The sequence below is a fragment of the Anabrus simplex genome, chromosome 6 (assembly GCF_040414725.1).
Source record: "Anabrus simplex isolate iqAnaSimp1 chromosome 6, ASM4041472v1, whole genome shotgun sequence".
In the NCBI taxonomy this organism is placed as follows: Eukaryota; Metazoa; Arthropoda; class Insecta; order Orthoptera; family Tettigoniidae; genus Anabrus; species Anabrus simplex.
In genome coordinates, this window is record NC_090270.1 from 280,142,708 (window position 1) to 280,161,243 (window position 18,536).

At 37.4% G+C, this 18,536-nt stretch overlaps 1 protein-coding gene across 1 annotated transcript in view; it reads right to left on the reverse strand.

The window, feature by feature from the left end:
* Nucleotides 1-18,536, reverse strand: part of Usp20-33 (Ubiquitin specific protease 20/33) — a 348,425-nt gene that overhangs the window by 45,625 nt on the left and 284,264 nt on the right. The window contains exons 10-11 of the mRNA XM_067150436.2: nt 1,213-1,334; nt 936-1,114 (exon numbers count right to left, since the gene is read on the reverse strand). Coding sequence (XP_067006537.1) covers nt 936-1,114; nt 1,213-1,334 — 301 coding nt within the window. The remainder of the gene's footprint in view (nt 1-935; nt 1,115-1,212; nt 1,335-18,536) is intronic.

Consider the following 18,536-nt stretch of genomic DNA (forward strand, 5'->3'; position numbering starts at 1 on the left):
TATGCAAATACAAAAATGCGTTTGGAAGTAAAACTTTTCGTGAGGATGGCAAAGTCTTATTTTGTTTAGTGTGTAAAAAAGTGTGCTTCTACAAAGAAAAAATATGACATTGTGCAGCATATTAATACAGTGCAACAGAAGGAGAGGGCTAAGAAGAATCTCTAAGTTAAATCAGCAACTCATTACAAGCAATGTAAGTGAACAATTAAGTTCAAGCGATACATTTTCCAAAGACTTGTGAGCATTAGTGAACTCTGACATTCAGCTGTGGAAAAAGAACAGTACAGCTTTGGATACTATTAGAAAAAGACACTAACAAAAAGGTACTCGATAAAATTTTGCAAAAAATATGTGCTACAGTAATTTGTAATAATCTGTTCACTGTGCTGGTCATAGTACAGTAGCTTACCTGCTGCCCTATTTTCTTATTCATTATTCAATGAACTCCTGCATTCCTCTTTGATTTTGTGTTGATAATCCTGTAGTTAGTTGCCTGACCAAAAATCCTGCTATTCTTGCCTACATAATTCACTTATACCATCTTAGTCTATCTATTTCCCTTTTCAGATTCTCTAATGTCCCACAATGATTCAAGCTTCTAATATTCTATGCTCTGACTCAAAGAATGTCAGGATTCATCTTCCTGAAGATTGCTCCCTCTCACTGTCAAGACAAACAACATGCCAATGCCCACCACAATAGTGTAGGTCTAGATGCCTATTAGTTCAGCGGATGATGAAGAAAAATCGGGATAATTAATACATTAACCGGAAGGGAAGGAGAAGTGGTACAAAATCGGGAGAGTTGGCAAGTATGTAATAGAATTTCAATATAATCGGGCAATTTTATTTTTTCTGGGAAGCAATACTATTTTTCTCTTATTCTGATGTGATAAGAACTGTGTCATAATATAGTAAACAATTCATGTCACTTACCTTTATGAAGGTAAGGCCTCATATCAAGACCTTCTAAAGGAAAGGACACGTAACTGCTTATCTTTGAGCTAAACATCAACTCATGACGAAACCGTTTCAGATGTATACAAAGTACTTCTGGTAACTCTAATACTTTTGAGTACTTCACTCCATTTCTCAGTTTGTTACATTTTTCACAACTGAAACAGAACAAGTTATCATAATACTAGAAAATCCCCAATAGTATTTTCGAAACACAACAAAACAAATACTTTATGAACTTATTTGACATATTTACCTGTACATGTTGTCACCTTTCAACTCATCAGCACTGAAAAATGCAGCTAGACAGTCATGAAGGCTAACAGTAGGGCCCCAGAACCAGCTGCGAACCCACTCCAGAATCCACGTAACCCAGCCCTAAAACCAATCAGGTTAATTTAGGTTAATTTCATCGAATTATAAACTTATACAGCAATATTTTAAAATTCAGAAATTATCAAACACTACTTGAATATACAGCGTTGACCACTAACCTATTAAAATTCATGAACATAAGCAATCCATTAAACACTGCAAGTCCTTAAGGTCGATATTGCTCTGATTGCACCGACAATTCAGCAACATAAAACGTGTCAACCTTGCACAGGCAAAATAACTATATACAATCTTTGGGCCAAGACGAAAAGATGTGTGAACACACACATACCGTTTACTGTGCGTTGTTATAATACAAGTACAAATAGAACGATCAGGTCCGAAGGTTATGCAAAGTGATCTGTTATGAGAGAACCTAATGAATGCTGTAAAACATGAATCAGAGTTATGACAGAGTAATTAAATGTCAAAGTGAAAAGCGTGTGTATACGGAGCACACTCTCGGAGAGCAAGGAGTGTGTCATCATTGTGGATGAATAAGTAAGGTCTTCTGAGATCAGAAAACAGATCCATGGTTCAAATTCTGCTCTCTGCAGATATTTTTGAAAGTATTCTATGTATAGCAGAATGTCTCCTTTGAGACAAAAATGCAGTGTTATGTTAAACATATAAATGCTTGTTCTCCACAGCTATTAAAAACTAGACTCTACAAAGCTTATTCATTTGCTAAAGTGGTGGGGGGAACCTAATTGGTTTGCTAATCTATACTCTTGATATATTCATTCCACTGACCAACAGAGATACAGGTCAATAATGAGGTTACTGATTTCAGTGGTTTTAGGTCCCACAAAACTACTCTTACAGTTTTTGGAGATGCAGAGGTACCAACCAGAATTTTGTCCCACAGTATTTCTTTTACATGTCAGTAAATATGAAGCTGGCATTTTTTAAGCACCTTCAAAATACCACAGACTGAGCCAGGATTGAACCTGCAAACTTTAACTCAGAAGGCCAGTGTTCTACCATCTGAAATACTCAGCCTGGCAATATACATGACAGAAGTCAATACAGTTGCAATGCATGTATCATAAGCAATTTCCTGAGAGAAATAAGGAACCAAGTTCGAAAGTTATTGAACAATGTTTGTATCCAACTAAGGCACTTGGAAGGAAACCTCCTATCAGAGATAATCCTCTAACATCTGGACATAATGAAGTTCTTTTAGACACTGTCTGAAAAGTCCCCTATATTTCTTGGTATACATACACTTATAAGAGCAGACCAACATAAGCCAGTCATCTGTTATGCGAGTATTACCCAGTTGCACTTGCTGCCTCATAAGTATTGTCAGCTATTTTACACATATGCTTATTGTGGCATTCATTCATGAGGTACAGGCCAGCAACTTTTATGTGATTTTTTGAGATTTTTTGATATTAAAGTGTAGTGTACCTTTTGAAGGACCAAGTACTTTTGACAATCTTCTTGTGCTGGTAACTACGAAATACAACACAGTCCTCAAAATAAAGGCTGTTTGAGCCATCTGTCACCCAGTGCCATGATTCCATGATTGTATCAGTCTTCATGTTGTTGTTTGTTTATGCAAAGATCTGCAGATACCACCTTCAACATCTATGATGTTCTGGAAGTTTGTTTTGCAAGAAAAATGAGCCATGGATCTGGACAGATGGTTAATCAGAGGGTGCAAAGTCTGGACTGTATGCTGGATGTGATAGCAATTCTACTCCACCCAGTTCCTAGATTTATTCTGTAGCAGTATGAGCTGTGCGTGGTCTTGCGTTATCCTGCTGCGACAGTAATTTTCAGTGCTGGTTTATGACAATTGTTTTTATTTAAGCATCCTTTCCACTTCCTTAAGTGTTATTTTGCCAACATCATTGTCCTCCTCATGAGTTTGGTTATTTACAACACCACCAAAAAATTTCCTTTTACCTTGAGAGAAACCAAAGTAATAAATGGTATTAGTGATCATGAAGCTGTTTTTGTCATAGTTAAAAATAAATGTGATAGAAAAGGAAATTTTTAAAATTAGGACTATTAGGCAGTACCATATGACTGATAAAGCTGGCATGAGGCAGTTTTTAAAAAGTAACTATGATCGGTGGAAAACGGTAAATAAAAATGTAAACAGATTCTAGGATGGGTTTAAAGCAATTGTTGATGGATATGAAAATAGGTTTGTACCTTTAAAGGTGGTAAGGAATGGTAAAAACCCACCTTATTATAATAGAGAAATTAAAGAGACTAAGGACGAGCTGCAGATTGGAAAGAAATAGAGTTAGAAATGGCTGTGGAAGTAAGGAGACATTGAAGGAACTTACTTTAAGGCAGAAACAGGTTCAAAGAAGGACAGTCCCGGAATCATTAATGAACAAGGGGAGTGTGTATGCGAGGATCTTCAAAAGGCATAAGTATTCAGTCAGCAGTATGTAAAGATTGTTGGTTACAAGGATAATGTCCAGATAGAGGAGGTGACTAATGCTAAAGAAGTATTAAAATTTACATATGATAACAATGACATTTACAATAAGATACAAAATTTGAAAACCAGGAAAGTGGCTCGAATTGATAAGATTTCTGGGGATATACTAAAGACAATGGGTTTGGATATAGTACCGTATCTGAAGTAGTTATTTGATTATTGTTTGGTTGAAGGAGCTATACCAAATGAATGGAGAGTTACTATAGTAACCCCTGTGTATAAAGGAAAGGATGATAGACATAAAGCTGAAAATTACAGGCCAGTAAGTTTGACATGTGTTGCATATAAGCTTTGGGAAGCCATTCTTTCTGATCATATTAGACACGTTTGCAAAATTAATAACTGGTTTGATAGAAGGCAGTTCGGTATTAGGAAAGGTTATTCCACTGAAGCTAAACTTGTAGGATTTCAGCAAGATATAGCAGATATCTTGGATTCAGGAGGTCAAATGGACTGTATCGCGACTGACCTGTCTAAATCATTTGATAGGGTGGATCACGGGAGACTACTGGCAAAAATTAGTGCAACTGACTAGACAAAAGAGTGACTGAATGGGCTGCTATATTTCTAGAAAATAGATCTCAGAGAATTAGAGTAGGTGAAGCTTTATCTGACCCTGTAATAATTAAGAGGGGAATTCCTCAAGGCAGTGTTATTCGACCTTTATGTTTTCTCATATATATATAAATGATGAGTAAAGAAGTGGGATCAGAGGTAAGGCTTTTTGCGGATGATGTTATTCTGCATAGAGTAATAAATAAGTTACAAGATTGTGAGCAACTGCAACGTGACCTTCATAATGTTGCGAGATGGACAGCAGGCAATGGTATGTTTATAAATGGGGTTAAAAGTTAGGTTGTGAGTTTCACAAATAGGAAAAGTCATCTCAGTTTTAATTACTGCATTGGAGTGAAAGTTCCTTTTGGGGATCATTGTAAGTATCTAGGTGTTTAATGTAAGGAAAGATCTTCACTGGGGTAATCACATAAATGGGACTGTAAATAAAGGATACAGATCTCTACACATGGTTATGAGGGTGTTCAGGGGTTGTAGTAAGGATGTAAAGGAGAGGGCATATAAGTCTCCGGTAAAACTTCAACTAGAGTATGGTTCTAGTGTATCCGACCCTCACCAGGATTACTTGATTCAAGAACTGGAAAAAATCCAAAGAGAAGCAGCTTGATTTGTTCTGGGTGATTCCCAACAAAAGAATAGCGTTACAAAAATGCTGCAAAGTTTGGGCTGGGAAGAATTGGGAGAAAGAAGACTAACTGCTCGACAATAACATACTGGAAATACACGACGCTTGAATACTAACAAAACTTGGCTATCGTTCCTTAGTTCGTGTAGAGGACACCTAGGTGGTGTTAACTAACACAGTATACCTTTCGAAAAGGTCAAGGAGAAATTTTACAATCAACGAAAAACAAGAAACTATAACAAGATGGCTGCTGTCTTGTTCACAACTTAAGAATTTAGTGGAAACATTGTCATTAAAAAAACTCAGCCATGGAAGACAACACAATCACATATATAAAACACACTAACAAACTTTGCAATCAGTCGGTGAACCCCAAATGAAGCACAATTTGGTTGATTTCAATACAGAGATTGCTTGTCTGAAATCAGTGGTCAAATCCACAGCCAACTTGATCAACCACTTACACATTATAATTCTCATGTTAGGTCTGTATTGAAATGTACATAAATACAAAGTATGTTACAAGTGTTATTTTAATATCCACCTATTCAATACAAAGAGATCTAGTAAATTAAGAATCACTTCTTATCATAAAAAGTTACAAGGGACATGTTTTGCCCATTTTAAGGGCATCATCAGCCTCAAACTCAAACCTGTAAGGTGAATAATCAGGATCCTGATTGTTCTTACAAATCGTAAAAAAGAGGATATCAATGTAGGTGTTTGTCTAACAAAAAATTATTAGAATGTGTTGTTACAGAGGTGCAGAGATACGAATGTTGATGTCTATGCATGTTTCATAGACTATAAGAAAGCTTTTGACTGTCAGGCACAATAAGCTGATAGAGATTCTGAGATCAACAGGTACTGACTCTGGTGACCTACGTATAATCAGTAACCTATACAGGAATCAGTTTGCAGAAGTCAAAACTTATCAAGGAACTTCAGAAACAGCTTCGATCAGCAAGGGCGTCCACCAGGGTTATTAAACATTTACTCAGAGGCAATCTTTAAAGAAACCTTGGCAGACTATGATGGGATCAAAATTAAAGGGAAAATCATCAACAACATCAGGTATGCAGATGATACTGTTGTCATAGCTGATGACATGCCTGCCCTTCAGTGCATGATAAACTCCTTAGTTCAGCACAGTGAAGAGTTTGGATTATATGTTCAGTGTTGCCAACTTAGCGGATTTTCCGCTAAATTTGGCGGAATTGTAAGACTGTCGGCGGAGAAATATATCATTTAGCGGACAGCGGAATATTTGGCGGAATTCTAGATTTATTACAGCAGAATTAGTGTTTTATCCATTTTACGTTCTTTTTAATTTGTACTCCAGTCTGTCTCCAAGCTATTCTGTATTTCTTGTCAGGAGCTAGCAGTCACATGAGGAAAACATGTTATTTGGATATGATGTTATGAGATCATGGTATCATAAACTTCTAATGCGTGGAGAAGGGTACTTACTTATCTCTTAGTTGACGAATTATGACAGATAATGAAACTGTGAGAGAGTAGCATTTATTTTATGCTATGAAGGTTGACCCGTTTAATAAACGGGCCTGTTTTGTTTGTGGTCCTTGAGGTAGGGGATTCGCCTAGTTTGCACCCGGCACTAAAACGCCTACAAGTTTTAGCTCGCCGGCTCGCAAGCAAAGGGTTAATCCCAGTGAAAATCACAGATCAGGTGAGTGCAGATATTTACTTTTAGTATTATTATTATTATTTTTTTTTTTTTTGATTCGTTGTGCCCAGCTGTGGAGCGCGTTTGAACTTATTTTGCACAATGTTTCTTCTTCTTTTCTTCCCAATATCTCTTCATTTTTTCACTGTGTTCCTTTCTGCGTGTTTCTGTCCAGCCTGTATTTTTTCTTGTTGGTTTCTCTGCAAATTTATGTTTGTTTACTAAGCTTCTAAATTTCATTCTATCTTGAATGGTTTCGTCCTCGATACCCATTTCTTGTAGATCTTCATGTATTTCTGCTAACCAATTGTTGCGGATTTTCAGGGTTAGAGCTAGGTTTAGAATTTTCTTTGTCAGCCTGTTGTTATCCATTCTGTGTAGGTGTCCGTAGAATTTTAGTCGTCTCTTTCTGATGGTATCTGTGATTTTTTCTGTGAATTGAAAAATTTCGTGTGGTTTCTTTTTCATCCAAATTCCATTTTCGAACTTTGGTCCTAGGATTTTTCTGAGAATTTTCCTCTCTTGTTTCTCAATGCTTTTCATTTGTGACCTGCCGCCAATGATCAGTGTTTCAGATGCATAAAGTGCCTCTGGTTTGATGACTGTATTGTAGTGTCGTAATTTTGCATTTTTTGATATACATCTTTTGTTGTATCTGTTCCATGTGATTTTGTAAGCCCTTTGCAGTTTAGCAGTTCTTTCTTTGTTAGCTTCCTGATTTAACCCTGCTGGCTGAATAATTTCACCTAGATACTTGAATTTGTCTACTTGGGAAATTATTCCACAATTGGTGATTAATGGTTGATTGTCGAATCTTGATTTAGTTCCTTCCATAAACTGCGTCTTTTCAAATGAAATTTGAAGTCTGGTTTTTGCGGCTATTTCATTCAATTTTTCTATGGATTGGATTGCTTCTTGTCTGTTGTTCGAAAGGATCGCAAGGTCATCTGCGAAAGCTAAGCAGTCAAGGTGAATTTTGTCTTTAAGAAGTCTGCCAATGTTTATACCTTTAGTTTCTTTTCTCCATTCACGAATCACTTTTTCCAAAACTAAATTGAATAGTAGTGGGGATAGTCCATCTCCCTGTCGGACGCCAGTTCTGATTTCGAACGGTTCAGAAATTTCTCCCAAGAACTTAACTTTTGATGTTGTGTTGGTCAGAGTTTGTTTAATCAATTCCCTCGTTTTCCTGTCGACTTGAAATTCCTCTAGTATGTTGAACAGGGTCTGCCGATCTATGGAATCATACGCTTTTTTGAAGTCAACAAAGGTGATTACTGTTTGTTTGGTTTTGCGAATCTGTAGTATGGTTTTTAGGTTTAGGATTTGTTCTGCGCAGGATCTCCCTTTTCGGAATCCAGCCTGATAATCTCCGATCAGGTGGTCTGTTTGTTTCTCTAATCTATTAAGTAGAGCTTTAGAGAAGATTTTATATACGAGTGAGAGGAGAGAAATTCCTCTGTAGTTATTAATATCTGATTTGTCTCCTTTCTTGTGAAGTGGGTGAATCAATGCACATTTCCAATCCTCCGGAATTTCTTCAGAAAACCAAATGTCCTGTAAGATTTTTTGAATACTCTGGGCCAGTTTGTCACCACCAATTTTCAACATTTCAGCGATTATTCCATCTTCTCCTGGTGCTTTGTTGTCTTTTAAATCTTTGATTATTTGTTTGACTTCTTGTAATGTGGGGGGTTCTGAATCTGGATTAGGTGTTGGTTTTTCATAGGTGAATTGTTCCTTTGGAGATTCACAGTTTAAAAGGTCCATGAAATGGTTTGCTAGGAGTTCACAATTTCCCTTATTACTTGTTTCTAAAGTCCCATCTGTACGTTTGAAACAGAGACTAGGTGCCTGGTAATTGGATAATTCTTCTCTGAATGTTCTGTAGAAGTTCCGTGTATTGTTTTTCTTGAAATCTTCTTCTATTTCTACCAGTCTGTTTTGATCATATTTTCGTTTTTCAGATCTGATGATTTTTGAGGTTTGTTTCTGTGTTTTGAAGAATTCATCACGATTTTGATCAGTTTTATGGGAACTCCAGTTTAGCCAGGACCTAATTCTGACTTCTATGGCCTTGTCACAGGTGTCATTCCACCACCTGTGTTTGCGTTTCCTTGGGGGATTGCTGATGTTTTGTGAAGCTTTCAAGAGTGTGTCCTTGAGTTCTAGCCAGTTTGAAGGAGCATCGTTGGAGATATTCGCAAGGAAATTGTCTGAGTTCTGTCTCAGAAATTCAGGGTCGATTCTTGGGTTTCTGATTGTTTTGGTTTTCTTCCTGTTGGGTTGAAACTTTACTTTAACAAGAGATAGGTGGTGGTCGGAGTCAATAATTCCCTTTTTGACTTTAACGTTCATAATTTCTTTTTGGTTTTTCTTGGAAATAGCCACATGGTCTAGTTGAAATTCTCCTAAATGCATGTTCGGGGATCTCCATGTCATTTTCTTTTGTGGAAGTGCCAGGAAATGAGTTGACATCAATTTTAGATCGAAATTCTCGCAGAAGCCAATTAAACGTTCTCCATTTTTATTGGTTCTTTTGTGAGCAGGGTAAAGTCCTACAGTGGTCCTAAATTTCTTCTCTTTGCCAATTTGTGCATTGAAGTCCCCCAGCAGAATTTTGACATGATGTTTTGGAACTTTGGCTGTAGTTTCTTCTAGTAATTCCCAGAAGTCATCTACCTTCTGTGGGTCTTTTTGATTGTAATTGTTTGTAGGTGCATGTGCATTGATTAGTGTATAAGCTTTGTTTCCTGATTTGATTGTCATTAGCGAAATTCTTTCAGAAGGAGATGCAAAGTATAATACCGAATTTGTGATATTATTATTATTATTATTATTATTATTATTACTATGCCTTTGCTGGCAGGACCTAGTGTTTACAGTGCACTGTGTCTCCTGGTATGGGCTAAAGCAATTTTGTTACTTTCATTGATCTGTCTCTGTCTTATCCTTGGCTTTGACAATATGAAAGTGACTGAGGTATGAGTGATGCTAGTAATGCCATTCCTTCTGCAGCCAGTCTCTGCTATCAATGGTGTGAAAATGTTGCTCATAGGGTCGGTTGGTGCATGCATTTCAGTGGGCTTGGCAGACTGATATGTAATAGCAACTTCTGGCTCGGTGAGGAAAGCAACGGGAAACTACCTCACTCCTCATTTCCCTGGTACGCCTCTTCAGTGATGCCTAGGCCATCTATGACAGCTGATGGCATAGCTGTTGAGGATCCAACCAGCCTTAGGGCTGAAGACTGAACACATACATACATTATTATTACTAGCAGTTTTCTGCTGGCTCCGCCCGCAATGTACAAAGTATGGTGTTGTTCGTTACTATCCTCACGGATGTACTTGCAAAGTTTCGAGTTATGAAATAAAGCACATGATCTACTGTGGTAATAGAATGTAATATTATGTCAACAATACACTTGAAAATACATCACACAAAGAAATTGAATTAAACGATCCTTGGAACAACACTACGCGCCGAACTGTTAAAAAGTCCTTCTAAGATCTTCGTCGGAGCCGATGACCTCGATGTTAGGTCCCTTTAAACTACAAGCAAGCATCAAGATCTTCGTCATGGAGACAAATGTACTCATAACTTTTCTCAGAATCTACCAATTTAAGTAGTTATCACCTGAAAATAAATCGCTTGATCCACTGAGTGTTTTTAGAGCAAAACGAACTCCGTACCTCAATTAGAACCAAAGATATGATTGCTTCAAAGAGACAAAAAATTGAAAAAATCAAATAATTTGAGGAAGGCGGAAGTTAAGTGATTTATAGTACCTGATGACAAATCTTTGCATGAATACTTTTCAGTTAAAAAAATATGAAGGAAATCGACTGGATAGAATGGCCGGACTGTGACTTTAGTTTTCATAAAAAAATTAATATATAATAATAATTATTATTATTATTATTATTATTTGATATTGGATTTCTTGGCGGAATTTTAGCGGATTTTAAGTAGTATTTAGCGGATCTTGAAAATATAAATTGGCAACACTGTATATGTTAACCACTCAAAGACGAAACTGATGGTGTTCTCTAAAAAGGCAATTCGGACAAATCTCACAATAAAAGATAAAATAGTTGAGCAAGTGTCTTCTTTCAAATATCTGGGTACCATCTTGGACGATCAATCTAACTCGAAACGGGAGATAATATCTAGAATTGAGCAAGCCAGGAAACAATTCATTACCATGAAGAAATTCTTTGTGAGGTCAGACCTCAGTCTCCAGCTACAAATTCGTATGATACGCTGCTATATATTTTCTGTTCTCCTATATGGATGTGAAAGCTGAACTCAGAATCCAATCACAGAAAAACGTATTGATGCCTTTGAAATGTACCTGTATCGCCGTCTCTTGCAGATATCTTGGGTAATGAAAAATCTCAAATGTAGAGGTCCTTAGTCGGATGAAAAAGCAAAAAGAACTATTGCTCACCATAAAACAGAAGAAAACATAATACCTAGGACATATCATGAGAGGTGAGAGGTATCGGTTATTACAGCTTATTATCGAAGGAAAGATACAAGGGAAGATCTGTTGGTAGAAGAAATTCATGGCTGAAAGAACTTCGAAGATGGCACTGCTGTACTTCAGAAGTGGCATTCCATTCTGCGCTGTCAAGATCAGAGCTAGGTACGTGGATCACCACCCACCGCTCGGAGACGTGTCTTAAGAAGAAGAAGAAGAAGAAGAAGTGGTATGTTTAGAGCTGTCAGCGGAGAGATGGCGTGGAATGACATTAGTAGAAGAATAAGTTTGAGTGGCGTCTTTAAAAGTAGGAAAGATCACAATATGAAGATAAAGTTGGAATTCAAGAGAACAAATTGAGGCAAATATTCATTTATAGGAAGGGGAGTTAGGGGTTGGAATAACTTACCAGGGAGATGTTCAATAAATTTCCAATTTCTTTCAAATAATTTAAGAAAAGGCTAGGAAAACAAAAGATAGGGAATCTGCCACCTGGGTGACTACCCTAAATGCAGATCAGTATTGATTGATTGATTGATTGATTGATTTTTAAAATATTCCTTCCACCTGCCCAGTGCTTCCTTGGAATCTATTACAAGTTCACTTGGTTTGCCCAAAACACTATTAATTTCCTTTTTCCCTCCCTTTCTAAGATTATCACTGTCCAGAAAGGTTTCTCCCTGCTGCTTTACCTAGCCTTTCCAGGTTATTACCAAAACTTTTCCACAACTACTTCTTGGATTCAGCAACTATTTGTTTCACTCTGTTTCTTTCATCTACATAAAATACCCTGTCTGCATCACTCTTTGTTTAAAGCCATTTCTGATATGCTTTCCTTTTATGTTTACTCGCTTCATCATTCCACCAAGATGTTCACGTTTTCACATCTTTACACCCAGTCACTCCTAGGCATTCCCTTGCTGTTTCTACTACAGCATCCCTGTATGCCACCCATTCCTTTTCTATCCTGAACCTGATTAATGTCTGTTTGGAATTTTTCACTAATTCTATCATGTACTTCTAATTTCCTTGTCCGGGAAATTTTTCACCCTAATTTCTTTGTAGACAGATTTTACTTTCTCTACCCTAGGCCTAAAGATTTTTAGTTCACTACTGATCAGATAGCAGTCTGTAGCATAAAAAAAATCCCCAGAATACCCACACATTGCTAACCGATTTCCCGAATTCGAACTCAGTTATGATATAGTCTATTATGGATCTGGTACCCCTACCATCCCATGTGCAGCAGTGAATAGCCTTATGCCTGAAGAATGTATTCATAACTGCTAATTACATATTTGCACAGAAATACAGTAAACTCTTCCCATTCCTATGAGCTTCCATATCTTCCCCACATTTACCCATCAACTTTTCGTATCCTTCAGTCTATTTCCAACCCTCTCATAGAAATCACCCATTAGCACTATCCTATCCTTGCTGTTGACCTTGACAATGTCACTCAGTGCTTCATAATACTCGTCAACTTCATCTGCATCTGCATCTGGATACTCATATGGTGAGTAGACTGGGACAATTCTCTACCTAATGCTTTCAACACCTAAATCTGCCCACAGAAATCGCTCATTTACATGCCTAACAAACTACATTGCGTGTATTAGTATTCCTGATGAACAGTCCTATCCCACACTCTGCCCCTCCCTTTTTAACCCCTCAGCCCTGACCTCTATATGTGGTACAGACCCTCTTTTCTTCCGTAGCTGCCAACCTCTATAGGGGGTATAGACCCATAAATGGTTTCCCATTTACAACCATAGCACGAAGAGTTTTGGAGTTATGGATATGCAAATTGTTTTGTTTCCAAGAAACAAAATTTGGGGTTTATCGGTGTTGTAAAATAAGAATTCAAGATCGTTAAAATGTAGTTGTTTTTGCAAGGATAAATATTTGTCAAGTAAGTCTGAGTACTAATCTCTGTTTTCTTTTTTTAAGTCTGTTTGCTTCATTCTTTCCCAGAAATGATGATCTGAGAAGTTTGTCTTTTCGTGCAATGTTCTTTGCTCTATTTGTACATTGAGAGTGCAGTTTATTTATTATATTTGTCTTTATTTCTCGGCTTGTAATATTTTCGTAACTCTCCACCAGCACTCTGTGTAGGCATCAGTTAGTCCTGTTTTCTGTCATACAATACGAGAACCGGTTGTGCATGGTATATATCTTGTTTGAAAGACGATATATCGACCTGTTATCTGAAATATGTATTGAATTGGTTTGTTTCATCATAAATGTTATTCCCCTCTTCAGTTTCATCCTGCTGCTTTCGGTCTTGCTGCAGCTTTATCAGTCCGTGTGACGCGCCGCACTCAATGGCTAGCTCCAGCCGTGGTTTGACTGACAGTAACGTGCTTGAAATATTGTATAATTCAGATGAGTTTGTCGGGAGCAGTAGTGACAGTATTAGCAGCAGTGATAATGAAATAGATGATGTGGCTGCGGCTGTGGGAGATGCAGTGGTAAATGACGAGAGTGACGATGAGGAAGAACAAGTACTTGGAAATTTCGTGTGGGAGACTATGGATAATTATACAGGTCAAAGGGAAGTTTTCAACAGTGAATTTGGACCAAGAGGTGGTGCAAAAAATATCAGTGAAATCGTTGAATGTTTTGAAAAGTTTTTTGACAGTAGTGTAGTAGAATTAATTGTGAAAGAAACTAACAGGTATGCGGAGCAATTTTAAAATGCTCAGGGAAATCTTTTTTTTGTTTCGGTCATCCATTCGATTCTGGACACCTGTCACAGTAAATGAAATTTATACTGTGTTAGGTTTATTTCTGCTGATGGGCACTGTACAAAAGCCAACATCTCTGTCTTATTTTTCGAAGAGCAAGGTCATATCGACACCTGGGTTTTCAGATGTCATAAGTAGGGACAGGTTTGAAATGATCTGTAGGTTTTTGCATTTTATAGACAATAATAGCTTGTCTACATACCAAGGACCTCCAAACTGTTCAAAATATATCCTATTCTGTGAATAACAAATTTCAGTCCCTGTACTTACCACAGCAAAATATTGCTATTCATGAATGTTTGAATCTGTGGAAAGGGCGCCTCTCGTTTCAGCAATACTTGCCACTAAAGGCCTCAAAATTTGGTACTAAAACATTTGAATTGTGTGAGTCAAGTACTGGTTATTTGTGGTGTTTTCTTGTATACACAGGGAAAGGCTATTTGTTTAACGTTGCACCGACATAGATAGGTCTTATGGCGACGAATGGATCGGGAAGGCCTAGGAGTGGGAAGAAAGCGGCCGTGGCCTTAATTAAGGTACAACCCCAGCATTTGCCTGGTGTGAAAATGGGAAACCACAGAAAACCATTTTGAGGGCTGCCGACAGTGGGGTTCGAACTCACTATCTCCTGGATGCAAACTCACAGCCGTGTGCCCCTAACCGCATGGCCAACTCGCCCGGTCACAGGGAAAGGAACTCTCATTGAATCAATTCTTATCACACCAGAAACCCCAAAAACTGCAGCAATTGTCTTGAAATTGTTAGAACCTTTGTTAAGCTGCAGACACACCTTATGGATGGACAATTACTACAACAGTCCAGAATTAGCAAGGGCTCTAAATCATCATCATTCAACAGATTGTGTTGGGACACTGAAACTGAACAGAAAAAACGTTTCCAAGGAAGTAAAAGAAAAAAAACTTAAGAAGCGGGAAATAATAGCTAGGCATTCTGGTCCCATCACTGTGCTAAAATGGTGTGACAAAAAAAATTTTACGTTTGTGTCCACATACCACAATGAAGAAACAAAAAGTGTTACTAAGCAGGGGAAAGAAACAGTAAAGCCTTCATGCACGATAGATTCCAACTATGGCATGGGGGCGGGATGTTGATCTCAAGGACCAGTTACCACATATCGTCCCTTAAGAATGAATACCGCGTAACTGACAAAACTCAAAGTTTACAGGGGAGACAAAAATCCGTTTATTTTCAAAATAATAGGAAATAATAGAGTTATTTTCTGATATTGTGATATAAATGAGTCACTGGATACTCAGTGCTATTAAATTATATTTTTATTTTTTTAATTCGTAGCGTCAGTTACGCGGTATTGGATACGTTTAATTTTTAGAAAACGGTGAGTTAATGGTATTGTATTCTGTGATAAAATTGATTAAACCTAATTGTTTAAAATGATTTTTGTTCCAATTTTTACCATTACATTTAAAATATAACCTTAAAATACAAAAGTTCAACATCCTTGATTTTAACATTTAGACTTTCACGGCCCGTGATTTTTATAGTACCCAAATTAGGCCACATGAAATGAGTCATCAATTATGATCATGAATCACAATTAATACCTTGTCTTCATTCTTATGAGTGTGGAATGTTGTCGTAATAGGAGTGGCAGTCTTTAGGAACTACACTTTTGAGTTGCTGAAGATGATCCCATTTGGTATTCTTGATCTGTAAGCACTCTTGGTAAGGTTTAGGAAGCTCTTGTTTACTTACTACCTCTAGATCTTCTGGGCATCTCCACAAAGTCATCCTCAAAATCCAGTTTGTAGAAAATAACTCCCGTCGGATCGTATTTAATTACTCTAAGATCTGTAACAGTAGGGTTATAAGGTCCGGGACGAATGGAGTCGTAAATCCATGAATATTTTACAGCATACTTGGTGAAGAATGAGTAGTCGAGATAATCTGCATTGTATGGTTGCGGTTTTCCTCGTGCTTCTTTTGACACTGATGCATACTGGCTAGGAAGTATGATTTGACAGTTCTTTAACTTACATTCAATTGCACTATGGACTGAGTCACATTCCATTTGGGTGTGACCCTTTTCCAAGAATTTCTGGAAAATCGCAATCCCAGTTTTCTTTAACAAAGCGTTAGACATTACAACGTTCCGATTTTGGTAGGCGCATCCGTCGGAATACAAGATGATAGAAACTCATGACTTTTCCAGCTGCTTGCTTATTGTATCGATTATGCAAGAGGCAAAGACTGAAGCCACCAGCTCAGCTTGACTCATCGAACCAATAGCATGTTACATTTTGGGTTCTTAAGTTATATACAATAAAGTTATGTACTGCAAGCTTTGTTTCTTAATATAATGTGCTAGCCCTCAGAAACGGAGCTACCTTTACCGCCTGAAGGTCCATGGTGAATGCTGCACATGCTCCGGCTTCTGCATCCTTTTTGTCCTTTATTTTTTCATTTCTGGCTTTGTCCTTCATAGCGATATGTTTTAAATAATCGTACTCATTTATATTGCCAACTCTGTAGCCAACACATAGGTCACATTCATCTTTTCCTGGTCTGCACAATCCTATGTTCAAGTCAGAGAGAATGGTTTCGAAGGTGTACCTACTGACAGTCTCATTATTCCTTCCTTTGCAACTCTCTTTGAAACTACATTATGTAATATTTAACATGCAGGAAACAAATTTACCGGTACTTGATTTTGCATTTCTTCTGGGAATTGAAGCATTTGCAAACGAGAATCCAAGTTGTGCTATTATTTCTTGTTCCGAGAACGTATTATCCTCAACATCATCGGAGTTCTCAAGTAGTATTTCCTCGACACAGAAACATGTCTCATGACTGAGAGCAGAAGAATAATTTTCCTCTTTTCCTTCTGAAGCCATGTATATCAGTGGCTTTAATTCTGATTTTTCAAGATAACTACCACAATTATTTTAACAAAAGTACCATTACTTTAACACAAGCACTGTAGGGAACGCAAGACAAACTTCTCCTCCCACCAGAGTACGATTATTGTAGACCTGGGCTACTGACTGACAGTCACAGAGTTGGCTGTCGGCAACAATACTGTGCTAATTTCAATTCACTACACATGAATCGGCAGGAATTATAAAAATGCGAGGGAAATCCTCTTAATTCACAAAACCCCGCCAAACGAGACATTGCAGTTACACGGTATTTCAAAAATATATGAGTCACTGTACTTATGCGGTATTGTTTCACTTCCAATTTGTGGAAAACAATGCGTAACTAAGAAATTTCCACTGCTGAAACAGATGAGGGACATTAAGTATGTCAACAGTGCCAAAAGGTCATTTTCACCAAAAATGTCAGTTACGCGGTATTCATTCTTAACGGACGATATGTTTTTAGTCGAAAGAATGAGAACGACTAAATGGTATATAAAGCTGTTCAAAAGACTCTTGAATGCAACCGTCCTAAATTCTCTAATAATATTCAGACAAGTCAAAGGGACAAACCTGGAGCAGTGATCTTATCGGGTTCAGCTGGTGGAAGGTTTGTTTACAAAATACACTCGCTCGGGCAGGAAGCGAAATATGCAAGGCTGGCGCACATCAGATAATACAGTTCCAAGGTTGCAGGAAAGACATTTTATCAGGAAATTAGCACCCGAGAGTGAGAAATCCAAACCTCAGAGACGTTGTATTGTGTGCTCAAAACACGGCAATTAGAAGACGTCTGTGTACTGCGGCCAGGAGTGTGACGTGGATCTCTGTCTTGAAGAGTGCTTCCAACTCTATCACATGAAACTAAATTACTAAGGTAATGTGAAACAATTATGTAATTATCTACATGAACATAGTCCTATTATAAGGAATTCCAAATTTTGTGAATATTGGGCTACTCTTATACTTGTAGTAACGCTTTAAGAGAATCAATCTATTTCAGTCGCGCGTAGTTCAAATCTCATCTGGCCGTGGGGTAGGAAGCTCTTTAAATGGCTGTGACGCTGAGGAGTTACCACCTGTTAAGTATGATTGCAAAATATAAATTTCATGACTATTTCATACTAACTTATTAATTCTTAAATGAATTTGTATTTGTGGGTTTTCAATACAACTTAGGCCAACCACTTAAACTGAGTGCTGAATTTAATCATTAAAAAAATGACAACATGTTTAAACCCTTACTGGACCATCTTCAGTTAGTTAAAATATACTTTATAATTTCTTATCTCTAACACATCCCTTATCTGCAGCAGACCATGCTAGACCATTATTCAAGGCCATGTTTCCAACTCGTAAATTGCTAAAACGTATGGAAATGGTACAACCAAAACAACTGCAATAGTGAGAAGCATATCTGAGTCATCAGTATCTGAAATATTCAACAGTCTTCAAAATGCGCCTTACACATTGTCTACTGATGGTAGTAATGATAACAATGACTGCAAATTGTACCCACTGGTGTTTATTATTTTTGTGAGAAAAAAAAAAAAGATCTGATTGTTACTCTACTGCTTGTTTTAGTGGAAAGTGATGATTAGGGACAAGAAAAAATTGCATTTGCGATAAATGCGAATTTTTGAGTCTTGTACTGAATCCAAGCCTACGGTAATTCTAATGTGAAATAAAATCATTTTTACGCATAAATAGAAGTGCGACAAAA